This window comes from Ovis canadensis, chromosome 17 (genome assembly GCF_042477335.2).
Source record: "Ovis canadensis isolate MfBH-ARS-UI-01 breed Bighorn chromosome 17, ARS-UI_OviCan_v2, whole genome shotgun sequence".
NCBI classification, from domain to species: Eukaryota; Metazoa; Chordata; class Mammalia; order Artiodactyla; family Bovidae; genus Ovis; species Ovis canadensis.
Window position 1 is genome coordinate 62115591 of NC_091261.1, and position 18838 is coordinate 62134428.

An 18838-nucleotide genomic window follows, 5' to 3' on the forward strand; every position below is an offset into this window, starting at 1 on the left:
GGCAGCAAGAGGAAAAAGACACAGAGGAAAGACAGCAGCCCTGAGACCCCACTGTCGATGGGAGAGACTGCTTCTCTGAGCTGCCTTAGCCTAGCGAAAGCTGCCTAGCTTTCTGGCCTAAGCACATCCTTAATGTCATATCCTGTTTCCTAAAATGGAATGGATCTCTGCTCTTTGTAACAAAAAAAGAGCACTAACTGAAGCAGTTACTTCAGCTCCCTTGAGAATGGAGTTTTCCCAGAAGGTAGCTCAGTGCCTCCAACAAACAGATTTCTGGCAAGTCCACCCCAGCCAGACATGCCTCAACATCTCAGCAGAAGAGGGGTATCTCATTCCCTATGAACCTTCAGTACAGGCCCCAAAGCTTATGAGCATCTTAATGGCCCATGAAAATGTTTGGAGACCTGAAAAAATAGTTATTGGATGTAAAATATGAAAAGAAAGTAGTAAAATCAAAGTTAATAAATGTTTAATGCCTACAACTAGTCAAATGAAGCTTAACTCTCAGTTCTGTATAAGCTACGTTTGCATGGGATATGGGTACATGTTTCTGTTTGACATGTGACATGCTAAAGGTTGCCAAAGACAGAAGTGCTGAGGCCTTCAGAGGCCTGCAAACCAGTCCTACAGAACCAAACATGCTTGGGCATAAGCTGGAGCATGCCCACCCTACCCTTTATAGAAGCTTACATGTTAAATATTATGCCTTACTATTAAAACTGAGCAGTGTGAAGTTAGAAATCAACCCTCACCCTTTCAAATTTAAACAGACTGTAATTTTAGTGCTCCTGAGTTAGGAGTCTATTATTTTTTCTTAATGAAATATTTTACAAAAGGGAAACAACTTCTAGTAGCTGTCCTATGAGTTTTACCAAAAAGAAGGGAAATAATGTTGTTCAGGTTGCAAATGATCCTGTACATTTAAAGGCCATCTGTCAGAATAATAAATCAAAAACTGATCACAGGTACTCTCTTCTTGTTTAAGAGTCCCCTCAAATGTCAGGAACAGATCTGAACATTCTCTTCCATTTGGCCAAAGTCTCCCTCTCATTGGGCTTCCCTGGTGACTCAGACAGTAAAAAAAAAAAGAAAAAAAAAAATCTGCCTGCAATGCAGGAGAATCAGGTTCAATCCCACTTGGGAAGCTCCCCTGGAGAAGAAAACTGCAACCCACTCCAGTATTCTTGCCTGGAAAACCCCATGGACAGAGGAGCCTGGAGGGCTACAGCCCATGGGGTCGCGAAGAATCGGACACGACTGAGCAACTAACACTTTCACTTTGAAAAAAACAGAAGGGAGCACAGAATCTTACACCTGAAAAGCACAAAGGCAAATATAATTCTCTTTCTGCAGTCTGCTCATTCGGGCTCTTACTGCATGAACACAGACAGGCTCTCCATCTGCTCCAGCTGTGGCAACTTCCCCTCCCCATTGTCTCTGCCGGCCTCCCCTCCCCGCTCACTCTACACCTCCTGGCCCTGCCCCACACACCGCCCCCCCCCCCCCCCCGGCACCCCACTACATCCCACCCCCAGAACGCCTCCTCCGCAAAACTGTTCCCTAGGAACTCCCTGGTGGTCCAGTGGTTAGGACTCTGTGCTTTCACTGCCAAGCACCCAGGTTCCAGCCCTAGTTGGGGAACTAAGATCCAGACACCTGCGTGGTGTCCAGCCAAATAAAACAAAACAAAAGTTCCCCTCCCCTTTAGAGCCCAAGAGCCTTCTTCACGGTTCACTGACTCTAATTTACACGCATCTCCTCGATCCGCAGTCCTCTGCACTTCCTCACCTCTCCTCAGGCCTTGACCTCCTCTTTTATTTCTTCTTTCTAAACGAGTGTCTGCTAAAGGTATGTCCGCACTCCATCTTTTTTTTTTAAGCTCAACCTCCTGGCTTGAATGAGAACCATTTCCACAATGACAATTCCACGTTCTCTCATAACAGGAATCCTTCCCTATCATCACACAGTGAACTGAAAATCACTAATTCACCATCTTCTAAGACCCTGTAAAAGGCAACATCTTCCCCAATAACTCTTCTAAGCCAGGAACTTTGAAGTCAACTTCCCCTGCCCCCCCTCACCCACACATCCTTCCACTGCATCTGATCTCTGCTTCTTTTCTCAGCATTTAAACCCAAGCAAACTCTCTTCTACCTTAAGGAAAACCAACACGTAGCCGTCTCTAGCTGCCATATATTTTCTCCATCTCCCCATCCAGGCTTCTTAGAGACTTATTCTCCCGATTTCTATCCTTTCATTTCCCATTCATTCCTCGACCCACCACTACACCGCTGAAGTTCCTCTTGGCACCTTCTTTCTCATGCTGGACACTCCCTTCTATGACTCCACTCTCACTACACCCACTGGTATCCTCAGTCCGCTTGGAGACTCCTGCCCCTCCCCAAGTATTAGCATTCCTGTGGGTTCCATCCTGGCTCTCCTCTGCTCCCTACTCAGACACGGAACAGTTCAACCATCTATCTAGTCCACCGGTTCTTAATTCTAGCTGTTAAAGAAAACCTTTTGTAGGAGTCTGTGTTTTAACTGTTCATAAGGCCTCCAGAGGGCACTCAAACACTTGCTCATAAATCTTCATGGATATTTAGGCTAAGGCATTAGAACTTACAGGGAATTTCACAGTTGATTATTACCTCTAACTAGTTACTGAGCACCATGAAGACTGGTACAGCCAGCTTTCTGCAGGTTCCCCGATCCTAACTGTGAGTCTGGGGGCTTATCACAAGGTCCTAATTCTATCATGATAGAGAGATACAGTGATAAGTTACTGAATACTAGTTAACCAAAAACCTGACTTGTGTTTGCTGGCTGACGCCAAGTACTTTGAATCACTGAAACATTCTTAAATCCTATCAAGCTTAATCCTACCCATTTGAAATGCACATCTAAAAATAATTTTGAAAGCCAGAGGGACATAATGGGGTTTACTCTGAGGAAAGAGAGTTCAGATTTTTTTTATGAATTGTTTTATCATCTACCTAAAGAGGCAGAAGTTATAACCTTCGGGACAGAGGATTGCTCTAGCTGGAACAAGAGCTTCCTCCCAAGATTTGGCACATTACTGTGGAAGGCAATGCAAAATAAGCTGTGGAAATAAGATATGACTATTTTATCAAATTGAAGCTTATAAAAAATAAATGAGCTCTAGAATAGCTTTATTGAATTTCTTATATCAGGTGACACAAGAGACACTGCATATTCTCAAGTTAAAATAAAGCTGTAGAAATGCTTTAGTGTCAACAACAGAAATTACTGCTTTTTCAAATTAAACTTTGAATTCTACTGATACGACTCCACAGTTACATTTCATTTTTTAAAAATTTCCCTTCTTCCAACCTCTTCCATAGCATGAGTATCTACCATAGCTGTGGGTTAGCTGTGGTAATTCTTTACACCTAGGCTAAATGATTTTGATTTACCAAATCTAGGTTGACTCTTTATCCCTTTATCACATCTCTGAGCCATTAGAACCTACTGTCCCTACCAGTTCTGGGAACTTCTCCTCAGCTGCCAGAGCAGCACCTTCCCCTGAGAACCCCACCTGCCTTCACCACCTGGAGAATCTGCCCCTGTGGGCCCTGCAACAGGAAGTGGGTCAGCAGCTGACCCAATCAGATGCTCGTCCCTGAGAGTTCGGAACTGGGAGGTGGAAAGCCAGGGTCTACAAAGTGAACTGAGAGGGACAGTAACTCGGAAGAGACACAGGCAGAGAGAGCTGCACCGGCTCCTGTGATGCTCCAGACGCTAGCGGGCCTCAGCTAAGACACAGCGTGGGGTGCCATGGCAGCCTCCTCAGAGAGCCCCCTGCGCTTAGGCCACTTCAAACACGTTTTTTTCTTTTAACCAAATGCTCTCTGGTGAAGACATCTTCCTCCTCTCTGATGAGTTCTTCCACAGGCCCTGTCTCCCCTACTTCTTCCTAGCTGGACCACCCCTCAGCTCTGCTCTGGGCCTCACCTCACTCTGGTCCACACACTGTCACCCAGCCACAGCTGCCATGCCAGCCGTGAGGGGAGGACACTGACTGACTCTCCAACCTCTAGCTATACTTCTGTGCGAGCCTGAATGTTTGTGTCCCCTCAAACTTCAGATATTGAAACCTCAACCCCACTGCAATGGTGTTCGGAGGTGGGGCCCTTAGGAGGTGATTAGCTCATGAGGGTGAAGCCCTCACGATGGGATGTGTGTCCTTATAAAAGAGACCCTGAGAGCTCCCTTGCCCCTCTGCCATATGAGGACACAGCAAGAAGATGGCATCTATGAATCAGGAGGCAGGACCTCACAAAATATATATGAAAGTCGCTCAGTCATGTCCAACTCTTTGCAACCCCATCGACTATATGGTCCATGGAATTCTCCAGGCCAGAAAACTGGAGTGGGTAGCCTTTCCCTTCTCCAGGGGATCTTCCCAACCCAGAGGTTGAACCCAGGTCTCCAACATTGCAGGTGGATTCTTTACCAGCTGAGCCACCAGGGAAGCCCAAGAATACTGGAGTGGGTAGCCTATCCCTTCTTCAGCATATCTTCCCAACCAAGGGATTGAACCAGGGTCTCCTGGATTGCAGGCGGATTCTTTACCAGCTGAGCTACCAGGCAGGACCTCAGCAAACACTAAATCTACCAGCTCCTTGATCTTGGATTTCCCAGCCTCCAGAACCATGAGAAGTAAACGTTTGTTGCTGGAGCTGCCTGGTCTGTGATCTTTTGTTCCGGCAGTCTAAATGGACTAGGACAATTTCCAGTGGCCAGCTGAGCATGTGCAGATGGGTATAGACTCGGCACCACTCTGTGTCCTGGCCTACCTCTGTGCGGAACGGACCAGTATGGAAACATCAGTAGAAACCACTCCAATTATTCAGCCATAACTCACAACAGGATAACTGACTACAGCACCATCACCTGCTCAGAGACGGTCTAGTGCAAAAGTCAATCACAGTATTACCCAAAGTCAGGGTCATGCTGTCTTAAATGGAAGACATCAACATCCAGTCTAAGCTAGACAGATACTCCCCAAACTTAACAATATATAGATGTGTAACTATATTCCAAAAATAGTTACCACAGAAACACTGTTTTTAATAATGGATTTATATAGAGCACTCATTCATAGAGCAAAGTATGTATTTGCAGCATAAAATCATTCTTTGCGAATTCTCTCAGGAAGAACCTACAAGTGACATGTAGTTTCTCTATAGCCCTGTTCTGTCAGCACATCCAAAACTCAGTCTGTCATCTCCTCACCAAAGTCAACTCTGTTCTCAGCTGTAGTAAATGGGTTCACTGGTCAGTCAATGGCCTAAGCCAGAACCTGGTTACCATCAACCCTCCTCCTGCTCACAAAGTCTATCTTCCCAGTTGCTCCTGAATTTATCCACCCACCTCACCTACACTCAGCTGTCATTCAGGCCACCGTCTTCCCCCAGGACACTACAAAGCCTCCATGCCTGACTTCCTCTAATCCATTATCCACTGTCATGTAATCTTTCTAAAATGCAAAAGGGGATGTTCATTATCCTGCTTAAAGCTTTTCAATGGGTTCCATTAATTCTCAGTGTAGTTTTCAAATTTATTCATATGGCTTTTAAACTCTGATCAGTGTGAGCTACTATTTACTTCTCCTGGTTCATCTCTCACCATTGCTCACTCCAATTCTAGTTCCAACCAAACCAAACTTCTTCAGGCTCCCCAGACCTAGTCTGATCCTAGGCCTCAACCACTATCCCCATCCCCCGACCACGTTCCTTTTACCTCTGACCCATCACACTTGCTATTCCCTCCATTTACCTTCGGTCTCACCACCAGACATCACTGCCTCTAGAAAGCTTACCCTCACCTCTGGATTCTGCATGACCCCTTCTTTTGTGCTCCCAGAGCCCTTCCAAGTCCTCAACCTCATCTCCACTATCACACTTCTTCAGCTTTGTCCTCCACTAAGCCCCACACTACGCCACATCCACAGAATCCTGCAGGTCCATGGGACACTTGGCAAGGGAGCAAATCTACCTACCCTTGGCATAACCCCGTCAGTTCTCCCACACTGCATGGCTGGAGGTACCTTGAGTTCCACTCTGCTGAGTCACTTGCAGGCCCTACATAATAATCAGGCTCCCCATGCTTCTGCCCCTGGTCCTGTGGCCAAGTCCTACTCACCCTGACTCGGTAAAAGGCAGCGTGCTTTACAACCCAATGCGTGTGTTAGAAACACAAAGAGTTAACAAGAGTCAAACTAGGAAATCCCAGGGCCCACGTTTAAGTTTCTGCATTTATTTTACAGTTATAAGAAATGAGAACTACTTGTATTCTGCATATTGCTAAGAAGAAAACTTCCCTCCAAAAGCTGGGAGCAACAAATATATCACTCAAAAAATATTCACTTTAGAGGATACTTTAATATATGACAGAAGTATTTTTTAAAGTGTACACATCTATAAACCATGCATCTAACAAATGTCCTAGATATGATGTACTTTTAAAAAGTAAATGCTCCATTATAAATGAAATAACAAATTACAGATGCAATGACATATAATCCTGGAAAATAAAAAAGTAGAAAAACTTAAATGTTCCAACATCCTACTACCCAAAGTCCACAATTTTTAAGATTTTCATTTAATTTCCTCCAGACATTTTACCATCATAGATTTTTGTGGAGGGCTTTTGGGACTTCTGTTTAATAAGAGTTTTAATCATATAACGTATACAATTTTGTATCCTGATTTTCTTAACACTGTCATAAGTACTTCAAAACATTTTCTTCATAAATATTTTAATAGCCAATAATATATTACCCCGTGGATAACTTAACCAGCCTGCAAATGCACCCTTAAAAATAATTCTATAATATGTATCTTTTACACATAAAGCCTCTCTGTACTTAAAAATATTCCTTTGATGGGTTCTAGGTGGTTGCTACATCAATGAATATGATAACTTTAAGGCTCTTGATACATATAGCCAATGTAACATAAGTGTGTGACATTTTTGCTACACCCAGGTAAGTACTAGGTCTTAAAACTTTCTGTCTAAATTTCGGCCTTTGTTAACTGAGAAATCGTAATATCTTCATTACAGAAGTAAATGCCGTTTAAAAAAACCTACAACAATCCAAAAGCATGTAAAATAAATATAAAATCAGTCCCAGAAAATTCAATCTCCCCTATTCTCCTCCCCTCAGAAGAAGTAATCACAATATATTTTCCACATATTTTTCTAGACGTATCTCTATTTTCATTCAGAACACACACACACAACCACACACATTATTATTTTGTTTTCTATCTTACAAAAAATGGAACTAAACTTGCTCAAAAATATATTCTAGATATCCATCCAGGCTATGTCAATACATACAAATCTGCCTTTCTTTTTAAAAGCTACCAAACATTCCACAATGTAGATGCAACAAACTTTTTCTGCATTCATCTTCAGCTTTTCCTCTTTATAAGCGACACTGTGACAGACTTCATTCATACTTAAACTTGTATGCTCTTATTAGAATATCCCCAATCCCCTGAAGTGTATCTGCTGGATGAAAGCATATGGCTGTTTTTCAAATTTTGATAAGTTTAACCAAATTGTCATCGGTAAAGGGCAGACTAATTTCAGTCAATTCTAAAGGAAAGCAACCCTGAATATTCATTGGAAGGACTGATGCTGAAGCTCTAACACTCTGGGCCACCTGATGCGAAGAGCCAACTCACAGCAAGACCCTGATGTTGGGAAAGATTGAGGGAAGGAGCAGAAGGGGGCGACAGAGGATGAGATGGTTGGATGGCATCACCAACTCAGTGGAAAACGAGCTTGAGCAAACTCTGGGAGATGGTGAAGAAGGACAGGGAAGCTGCAGTCCAAGGGGTCACAAAGAGTCAGACACAACTTACCAACTGAACAACAACAAAGACTGTATCAGGTAGCTTTTCCTCTACATACTTGGATAGCATTTTAATTTGCCTGAGAGCCATTCCCTCCTCTACAAAATCTCACCGTTTTAATTTCCATTTCCCTAATCACAAGTGAGGCTGAATTTCCTGTCATCGCTTTGACACTTTCATTTCTCTATAAGAACTATTCACATCCTCCATTCATTTCTTAACTATGTCAATTCTATTATCCTTTGTTTGTCTCTCTGTGACCCCATGGACTGCAGCCTACCAGGCTCCTCTGTCTCTGACCTGGGATTTTCCAGGCAAGAGTACTGCAGTGGATTGCTATTTCCTTCTCCAGGAGATCTTCCCAACCCAGGGATCAAACCCAGGTCTCCCGCATTGTAGGCCGACACTTTACCATCTGAGCCACCAGGGAAGTGGCTTTTTATTTTTTGTTGTTGTTGTTTGTACATGTTACCAGAACTTTGCCCCCATTCTGTCAACTTATAATGTTTTTACATCACACAGAAATATCAGCTTTGATGATGTTCAAACTTATCAGTCTCTTTAGATTTGGGGCCTTAGTCTTACCTATTAATAAACTGCTTACCCTAGAAACTTATTTTCCAACATAATAAATTCTCTTATATTTTCTTCTTATACTTTTACAGGTGTTTTTGTCTTTAAGCTCATTCTTTATTGCAAGTAAGTCATTTTGAATAATGGGAAGTAGAATCTTTCTTTCTAAATAGTCATTTATCCCTCTACAATGTATCCAACATTATGTCCAATGTATCCAACTCAAAATACCAACTTTATTATATAATAAATTCCTCTCTACATAAATGGGTTACTGGACTCTACTTTGTTCCATGTACCAACCTCTCTATTCCTGCACTCACCATTTACATAACTGTACCATTACAGTATGTTTTGATATCTGGCATAGCAAATCCTTCATCAGTATTTTCCACTTGAAAAATTTCTTGGCCACTCGAGCATATTTAGTCCTCTGGACAAATTTTAGAAGCAATTTATCAAGTGTCCAAAAGTAAGTCTCACTGGGATTTCAACTGGAATTACATTGAAGTTACAGTTTAATTTGTTGAGTACTGCAAGCTTTACAAAGATGCGGTCCCTTTCCAAAACATGTAATGTCTGCCCACTTATTTGGGTTAGCTTTTAAATTCTTCAGGTAAAGATTTCTACTTTTTTCATAGAGCTTTTGTACGTTTGTGTGTTACTCTTAAATGTCTTCTGGTTTTGTTGCTGTTGAGAATACAGTCTTACTTTTCTACAGGAATAATTACAAATTACTTGATTATCAGTGAGATTATACATCTTTCTAAATGTCAAACAAATTATATCTATATCCATTGAACTATTGAGCCACATCCTGCAACCATGTGTGTGGATTTTCATTTTCTCATTGATTTGTGTGAGTTCTTTACGTGTTGAAGATATTAACTCTTCACTTATATTTGTCATTACTATTTTAGGATTTTGTTTTTCCTTTCTTCTTAAAGAAGTTTTAAATGTTCATGCAGTCCAATACAGATTTTAACTAATAACAGATGTGAATGTCTCGTGGGTGCCAGGACCTGTACCTCTTTCTCTCTCAACACCTGTATGATGGTATCATTTTCCCAAAATTCCAGTTCAAGTCTGTCTGATGGCTAAGCCTGTTCTCTGTTCACCTCGGCGTGCAGAACTCCTTTTCCCAGATGTTCACCTATTTTTAAGGTTTTTTTTAATGTGGGCATTATTTTAAAAGTCTTCATTGAATTTGTTACAGTATTGCTTCTGTTTTATGTTTTTGGCCCTGCGGCATGTGGGGTCCCTGACCAGGGATCAAACCCGTACCTCCTACATTAGAAGATAAAGTCTTCACCACTGGACCATCAGTGAAGTCCAGCCTAGATGCTTAATACTTACTTCCTCATCTTCTCTGACTTGGAGGGCATTCGTGATGGTTTGTCACTTATTACACTTCTGTACACTTTCATCTCTGGGGTGCTGAATAGGTTCCAGTGACCTGCCCAGATGCTCTGAAGCTAGTGTGACACTGTTTAAACACAACTGGCTCTACAATATGTTCAAACAATTAGATAGACCTTGTTCTAGTTTATTACTCACTATTCTGTCCAGCGCACCTGAAAAGGGGGATCTCTATAGCATTTAAATATCACATCCAGGGATACAGCCTATCCTTCAGTTTAAGACATTCTTCCTTTATCTTTCAGGGTATTGTTTGGTCTCTTCCAGGCAGGTCAGTCGCACTTGTCTTGATGAAGCTGTGTTTACTTGTTTCATGGTTTTTTGCATTGTGATCAGAGCCTGCTTTTTTGCTTTTCCATTTTAGTTTCTGAAAAAGTTATTATTAGTATTCAGAAAGCTATAAATATTATATACTCACTGTGTGCCCAGCTGCTTTCTCAATTTTTTTTGTCTACTATTTTTTTCTGTTATTCTCACTTTTTTTTGGCAAACAGCATTTACAATATTTCCCTTTTCATTTTTAGAACCTCACCTCACTCTTATTTCATGCATTCCTGCTTTGACAAAACTTACCAAAAATATGTTAAATATCCCAAATTCTGACTCTCTCTGATCCTATTCTGTTAAGCACAGTATGAATAGTTTAACATATGTGTGTTTTGCATAAAAAAGTGCATCTTTATGCTTACTTTTAGAAAATAAAAAATTATTTATTTTTGCAAATATCTATTTTGACCTTAGTTTAGCTGGTAGTTTGAAATCAATGTGAACTAGAAGGGAAAGACCATCTCTCTTCTTGACAGACCTCTGACATCGCCTACCTGGTCTTCCCTACTTTCACTCCCCACTCCCACATGCTGCAGGTAGCAGCAGCTGGAATGGTTGTTTAAAAATGCAAATCTGATTAAGTCATTCCCTTGTTTAAAACCCAACCCTTGTAATGGTTTCCCATTTCACTCGGGATAAAACAAAACATCCTTAACCTGCCCTACAAGACCCTACATGATTTGGCCCCCTGCCTAGCCACACTTGCCCCTCACCCACCATAGTCTATCCACAAGTCATTCTTTCAGTTCCTGGAATGGGCAAAGCTTTCCCCCTTCTGGGCCTTCCCACATGCTGTTCCCCTGCCTGGAAAATTATCCCCCATCTCATTCTACACTGACACCTACTCACCCCTCAGATCTCAGCTCAAAGCTTATTTTTGCAAAAAAGTCTTTTCTGGGTCCTCGCTCTGCAATCTAAAATTTGGTCCCCTTTTCAATACTTTCTCATAGCCAGTGCTACCTCACTTTCATAGCAGATACCGGTTTGTGATTATACAAGCAGCTGCGTGATTGTGTTTCATTTCTGATCCCTTCTGCCCACATAACGTAAACTAGAAGAGAACAGGGGCAAGCTAACTTTGGTGGCCATGCTAGAAACATTCGTGTACATCTGAATAAAAGAAAAAAACTACCTACATACCTCTTAATTGTGCCTTTTACATCTTAATATGATAACCATCACATTACTGAATATGTATGTAAACTGTTAAAACTCTGATACCGCTGGCAAATTCAGTAAGAATCCACTTTACTCAAAGAACATAAAAACTAACCTGAATCTGTTGCTGCTACAGAAAAACACAAACAAATTTACATCACTAGAAAGTTCTGTTTATATATTATGAGTGTTTTATGTAGTGTTCAATTTGCTGATGCTTCATTCACAGTCAACTAATTTTTATGCCTTATTTTTCAAAGCATGTAAAGCACTACGAAAAATACGCTTTGTAAAATACTCTTTCAGAAGTCTAAAGAGTACTTGATAAAAATATGACAAAATCAGAAATTAAACAGCATTCAAAGTTGGCTATCTGTAGTATTTTATAATATACATATCTGGCCAAAGATGGAAATAAAAATTGTAGTGCAAATTAAAAAATCCCTTCAGATCACAAAATCAACGTTATATACTACTTTATACTCTACAAAGACTTTCACACACATCGTATCACTGAACTTGGTAGAGTAAATAGAGCAGATATTATCACTACTTATAGAAAAGAAAACTCAGGCTTAGAGTGATTAAATGTCTTCCTCAAGGTCACAGGACTTTAAAACAGGAGTCACAATTAAAACAGAGTCACAATTACGGAGGGGTGGGGGTTTGCCCCACATGTAAATTTCTGAACCAAAGAGAACACCCATCATAAACAGTTTATTTAATAAGTGTAGATTTGTGCTCCCTTCACTAAAATTTCAGTAGAGAACAACCGAAAAAACTTTTTTTAATGTAAAGTTAAATCATAAATTGCCATCAGTTCAGGAAATGGCTAAATAAACTATGGTGTCCTCAAACTATGGAACATGATACAGCAGTTCTGCAAAATGACTGAATGCATCCTATGCTAAAAACGGAAAGCTAGAGAGCACTCACACTTGTTAAAAGAGTCGAAGATAATACAAGCACACACTGGTGTAAAAACATTTCTAAAGATCTAGAAGGTTATACACAGTTGTTATTCCTGGGAACAGAGGTCTATAATCAAAGACATTAGCCATCTCTGTGATGTTTTAATTTTTACAAAGAAAAGGTTTTACTTTGTTGATTTAAAAGTAATTCTTAAGATTTAACCAATCTGTGGGGTGAACAAGATCATTTTTCTGGGTCTAAAAAACTGTGCATCTATAAAAGGAGGAGGAACCTCCGCTTAAAAAAAAATACATATATAGCAACAAAAACAGTTCATTATCTTAAAACAATAAACATCACAAAACTTTCCTTTAAAAAAGGCAATAGCTTAGAATTTTTTTAAAATATCTAGTCTCCTTTGTTGCAGTAAGACAACCAAAAAACTATCAACTAGGAGAGTCCGGAACAGGGTCCTCCGGGAGAGATTTAGTTGTTAAGAGTTGGGCAACGAAGGTTTCACAAAGGAGCTGAGTTTTGAGGGAAATGAGAGGTGACTGGGCAGAGAGATGCGGGAAGATTAAGCCAGACGGGGAAATGCCTGGGAAGTGGATATACTGAGTTAATCAGAAGCAGGGCCCAGGAAGAAAACTGGAGTAAAGTCCTGAAAGAGAAGAGGATTCCTTTGGATGTGGGAGGTTAGAGGGAGCTCGACTGGGCTGCCATCCAGTTTACCTGGGTGAGAATCCGGCCCTTGTTATGGTCAAACAATGGAGGCGTCCAGCGGCAGCAGCGATCTGCGCTGGGTGCCCGGAGGGTTCCTCATCACCTGAGTAGGATGCTCCACTGGCTCTGCTGGGACGCGAGGCGCTCTTAAAAAAACACACATACACACACACAACATCACACCATGCAGCCAGGCTTCTCCGCGGCACAGCCCTGCTCCCTTGATCCCACGGCGCGGCCATTATCGCCTCTCCGGGGACCCGCCTGGAAAGGCTCCAAGGCGCGGCTTCACGGGTTTCTAAAGCTGTTTTGCTCCCCCTTCCCTCGGCTCCAACAACAATGGAGCCCGGCTCAGGAGTCTGGCTCCCGCGGGGCCTCCGCCCGGCCTCGCCCCGGTCGCTGCCCCTCCGCCGCCGCGCGCCCTGGCCGCCATCTGTGACCCCCGCTCCCCGGCGCTGCGGGCCCACGCCGGCTCGCCGAGGCCCAAAGTCAGGCTGCCCTTCCCCGGGCCGGCCCAGGTGGCCGCCGGGCCGCCCGGCTGCGCGGAGCCACTCTGACCTTTCCCACCCGATGCCTGGGCGCTCACCCCGGCTCCAGGCCCATCCTAAGTGATGGGTTGTTTTTCTTTTCTTTAATCCACTCATCCTCCTTCCGACCCAGTACCCGCTCCCTGGCCACCCCCGCTAGCCCCCGCCTTGATCCCGAAAAGAAATAAAGACACTACAGCCCGGCCACCCCAGAACTCACTCCAAGTGAGGGGTTGAAGCGCCCCAGGCCGCGGACTCCGCGTACCCACCCTCCCTCTCCTCAAGGGACACCTCACAGGTGCGCCTCCGAGCCGCGCGCGCGCGCTCCGCACACCCAGACGCCTCCGGGGGACAGCGCGCGTGCGCACGCACGAGACCGGCGAGCCCCGGGGGAGCGGGGGCCGCACGCATGCGCGCCGCCCGGCCCTAGCCCCTTCCCCCCCACCCCGGCTCTGCCCCCGCCCCCGTCGGCTGCCCGCGCGCGCCCTCCCCCCTCCCCAATCTCAGGCCTGTCACGGGTACCCCCCCAACCCCCACCGCCCAGCGTGCGCGCTCCCGCTCGCCCGCCTCGCTCCTCCTCCTCCCCCCCCCCGCCCCACCCGGGCCCGCGTTACCCTGGGCAACCGCAGTGCGGCCGCACCTGAGCTGTGCGCCTGCGTCCCACCGGCCAGACCCTCCCTTCCCCTAGGTCGGTTCCCCAGCCCCGCACAGCTGCGGGAGAGTGGGGGCGGGGCGTCACCCCGTCCCCGCGAAGTGAGTATCGATCGGCTTTCCCCGCCCCTCCCTGCAGACACAGACCCGCCGCCGCCGCCGCCGCCGCCGCCGCCGCGCCGGCGCCTCGTCAGCCCGCCGGGTCAGCGCGGCCAGGCCTTCTCGCCGCCCCGGCCCCCCGCTCCCAGCGTGCACCGCGGCGAGCGCTCGGGTGGGAGCCGGCGAGATGCGCTCGGCGGGCGGTGCCCACTGACCTCCCTCGGCGGCCCGGCCGGGGCAGGGCCGGAGCCAGGAGCCAGCCCCGCCCGCCGCCCCGCCCATGGGCCGCCGGCCCCCGCAGCCTCCCGCCCCGAGGATCGCGCCGAGGGGGGGAGCCGCCTGAAGGACCGCGACGGCTGCGCCCGCAGGTGAGGCGGGGCCCGAGGTGTGATCGAGTCCAGCCCCGCTCACCTGGCGGTACCTGCAGGGAGGCTCTGCGGGTGCCGGCGAGGGGCGGCGGCACCTGTCGCAGTGGGAACTCGTTTAGATAAATTTTCAAGCCCTCACTGCAAGGGGAGGGGTGGTCCAGACCTACAGACTGGGGAAGGGTGTCCCCTTACGGAGACATGTCGGGGGGATGAGGCGGGGGGTGAGGAACGAATAGGTGGAAAGGAGGGCAAAAGTGAGGCGCGGCGATTCCGCGCCGGCTGCTTGCAGGGTCTTCGAGCCCGTTATAGGGAGGGGGTTGCCCTTGCCAGGGCCACAGTCCAGGCTGGGGTGCGAACCCACCGCGCACCCAAGCCAATCCGAAGCGGTGGAGAGGGCGGCCCAGGGGCCTCTCCTGCCAGCCCCGGGGTGGGATTGTAGGGTGAGGGATCCGCATTGCAGGTGCACTGGGAGCGCCCGAGGGCCTGGCCCTGCTTTGTCTGGGAGGCCGTGGGGAGGCGGCCATCCGAACCCACGTCGCCTTTTCAAATGCGTTTTAGCACCCCGTGGACGTTAGAGACCCTCCCAGATAAGTTGCATTGTCTCCTGTCCTGATAACCCTTTACGTAAGTACTCTACCTTTACAGCCCTTTTCTGAAGCTTTGGTGTGAGCTTTAGTTTACCCTAAATAACGATTTGTTTGTGATTCATTAAACTGAGCGGAATGCAAATATGCAGCAGGGCTCCAGGCTCGGCTACAGAGCCGCCGTCTACTACAGCGAGTTACTCTAGTTTATCTAAGTTACCTGTTTTCATGCTGACTTGTATTAATAAGAAGCTTTGGTATTGGGCAGTATGATCTATTTCTATAATGAAATGAAGTGGCCTTAAGAGGAAGTGTGATCGCGTTGTTATTTAAGTTGCAGCAATCAGTCTTAATAACAAAATACAAGCCGCCCAACTGTCCTACCGTAATGTATTACTCATTTCCAGAAACCTACCTGTAAGAGTGTTAATGCTAGAATTGCCGTTTTAAGACTTTTAAGTCTGAAATGTATTTCAAGAGACTTATTATTGTTTTATTAAATGGGTTTTGTTTTGCACAATCAAGAATTCCCCTGCATTGTCTTGCCATTGAATTGCAAGGAAAATAATGCTAACATTTAAAGTGACTTTTACCTCCAAAGATGTTTTGAATTTATTTCTTTTGGCTAAATGTTCATTTTATATGAAATATATTTGGGGAGAAGGTTTAAAGGTTTGTGGTAAATTTATATGTGTGTGTCTTTATACACGTTTACATGTGCATAGACACTACTGGAATACCTTAAAATAGTTTTTATTATTCCTCTGCATCATGATGTAATTAGTAAATTTAGTTTAGACATACTTAATATCTAAAGTACTGGACAATAATTTGTGTATATGAGATTTTTTACTGTATCGTTTGTAGATACAACAGTCAAACAGGTTTCTTGGCAATTAGATATTTTTATTGTTGATTCTTTTCAAAAAGAACAAATGAATACTTTTACTTATGGCAGAAAATCACTCTTGTGGGTGCATAACTTTCGTCTGTCATTCACTGGATAAATTCATTTTAGCATCATCATTACTTGACAGAGTGCATTTGCGGCAATACTGATGTTAACAGCATCAAGACTTTTTAGACATACTTATTTTTGTATTTATTTATCATTTTCTCATATGGCAAGAAAAGAAGAAGCCTTTTTTCTTTTATCTGGAACAAGGTCAGCCATAAAAAGTCCTTAAAACATAGTGGATACACTATGTTTGTTAACCGAGATTAATTCTATCTACTAGATTGGGTATCCTCAAAGGGCAGAAACTAGGCGCCTTTATATGCTTCCCTCACCAAGTGTGCAATAAATATTTGATTCAGATTAACCATTCCAGACTAGTTAGGTAGGTGCTAGCTTAATGACACCAATTTTCACATCTCCAGCTTTGATGTTTAAACCAGCAGAAAGGTTGGGCAGAGGAGTGAATGTGTCCTATTTGTCTTCAAATATTCAAGGTCTGTCAGCAGCAGAGGGATTCTGTGTGTTTTAGAGTATTTCCATGAGATCCAACAAAGGCAAGTAGTACTTGCAGAAAGGCAGACTTCACTTTGACGTAAAAAGCACAAGTTGCTAATGATTAGAACGTCCAGGCAAGAAGGGACTGCTCTTTCCCTGCAGATTTTCTGCATAAGCTGGTCCCCTGCTGGGCAGGAATGGCTGCTAGGAGGTACCCCCGTTGGCATGAGAGAGGTCTTCTGAGGGGGGCTGAGGGACTGCAGTGGCAGTCTGATTGGAGGGCATCGTGGTATCTCTTTATTTCTTACTCTGACTTCTGCAGTTTGGGCATGACAACACCCCACACACCTACTTCCCTCCTCGGAAGACTGTTACCAGGACAGAGGCCTACCTGATACCAGAGATGATTCTAAGCCTACTTTCTTTGCATTTGTGTGGGGCTTTACAGGTAATAAAGCACTCTCACATCCCGTGTCTTATTTTAAAAGACTCTTCTTAATTATGCATGATTTTTTCTCTTGGCTTTTATTTTCTATAATAAACATTTAATCAAGAGGAAAATTACCCTTTTCTAGGAAGACAAGCGGGAGAGGCTTTTTTTTTTTTTTTAAATGGAATGATGTCAGTCATTCTTTCAAGAGTCAGCAGGTTATGAAGATGAATAGATTTTTTTTTTCTTAGCTGAAATCATTTTTTGAAAGATACTGGTTAAGGGCTGACTCTTGTGCTTGTGCTGCATTTTAGCTTGTTTACTTCATTACTCAAACATGACTCAAATTTCACAGCCAGAAGTCCAGTCATATCCACTGACAGTTTAGTTGCACTTGACTTTTTCCCATATGTCTCCCCCATACATGTTGGCAGGTAAAACACACAGTTGAGAAGCAGAATCACAGTGGTCCAAAAAGATGAGGTGAATTGGAGTTTGTGTTTGAAGAAGGAAAAGATGTGTCCCATTTGTACTAAGCCCAAACCTGGGAATGATGATTTGTCAGTGATAAGAATGATGCTCTGTCTGTTACAACAAAGATGAGGCTATTCACTGTCAATCACAGTACATGTATTAAGTGGATCAGTGGGGTTAGGACTCTGTCTGTGGTCCAGGAGCAGAGCTGGAGGTTCCTGTGAACAGTAGAGAACCCAATAAATACTGTCTGCACAAGGATTTAAGTGGAACATGAGTTAGACCAGATTCTGAGCTCTTCAATTTAGGAAGAAGTTGGGGGGGGGGTGGTAAAACAGCTCTGAATTAATGTATACGTGTAATTAATTAAAAAAAAAACTTTAAAAAAGTTACTCACTTTTGTTCTTTAGCAGATGAGTTTGTCCCATGCTTTTGTGCGTGTTATCCACCAGCTGGATTTGGGTGTGACTATTTAAATAACATAAAGATTTTAAAAATTTGCTTGAACCAGAGATGCACTGTTTATTTATACTTTATGCATGAAAGGAAAAGAGAAGAATACCAAGTTCTTCTGGCCAACCAAAAAATCAAATAAGGACACCTTACGAGTATTGATTTATTCCTTGAGGGGAAAAAAATTGCAGATGCTGTTTTAAATATTATGATCAGGACAACAAATTATCAAGTAAGACAACCAGTTAGAAAGCAGCTTTTTTGTAGGTGAAAGGTTACATTTTACAGAACCTCGGCATAATCTCTGAAGGCATCTCACAGATGTCTTAAAAGACCCATTTGTTAATCAGAAAACCAGAGTTCATGTTTTTACCCAAGTTTCCACACTGGGGAGCAAATGAATACTTTTATGATTATCCCTGTATACCACTTTATCAGAAATAACCATTTGAAGCAAGAATTCTCTACTCCTCTGGGCCTGTAAGGGAAGAGGGAATAAGTGTTGTCCTCTTTTCAAGATCCTTCCTACTAGCTGATTCTCGGGAGTGAGCAGTGCAATTCTATCAGCTAGCAAATGGCACCCCACTCCAGTGTTCTTGCCTGGAGAATCCCAGGGACAGGGGAGCCTCGTGGGCTGCCGTCTATGGGGTCACACAAAGTTGGACACGACTGAAGCGACACAGCAGCAGCAGCAGCAGCAGCAGCACACAAGAACAAGCCTGAGATGCTAAAAGCTACAATAAAGAAAACAAAATAGAAGAATGCTTTTAATAATGGAATTCTAGGCATAGAATATTC

General features: G+C 44.1%; 2 protein-coding genes across 14 annotated transcripts in view; one reads left to right on the forward strand and one right to left on the reverse strand.

Moving 5' to 3' along the window:
• The window catches only part of ZNF664 (zinc finger protein 664), a 36080-nt gene extending 21505 nt beyond the window's left edge, over window positions 1-14575 (reverse strand). The window contains exons 1-2 of one of the 7 annotated variants that reach the window (XR_011249926.1): window positions 13749-13962; window positions 13011-13147 (exon numbers count right to left, since the gene is read on the reverse strand). Coding sequence is in view for 1 of the 7 variants with exons in the window: in XM_069557670.1 (XP_069413771.1) it covers window positions 13011-13147; window positions 14327-14560 (371 nt within the window). In the remaining 6 variants the exon portion in view is untranslated. Of the gene's footprint in view, window positions 1-13010; window positions 13148-13748; window positions 13963-14168 lie in introns of those variants that run through there. The other 6 variants (XM_069557669.1, XM_069557667.1, XM_069557668.1 and 3 more) reach the window with 6 other exon arrangements.
• CCDC92 (coiled-coil domain containing 92) overlaps window positions 13907-18838 on the forward strand; it is a 40597-nt gene continuing 35665 nt past the window's right edge. For 2 of the 7 annotated variants that reach the window (XM_069557660.1, XM_069557662.1), the window contains exons 1-3: window positions 13907-14646; window positions 15205-15270; window positions 17006-17131. The gene's annotated coding sequence lies outside the window, so the exon portion shown is untranslated. The remainder of the gene's footprint in view (window positions 14647-15204; window positions 15271-17005; window positions 17132-18838) is intronic. The other 5 variants (XM_069557658.1, XM_069557659.1, XM_069557663.1 and 2 more) reach the window with 5 other exon arrangements.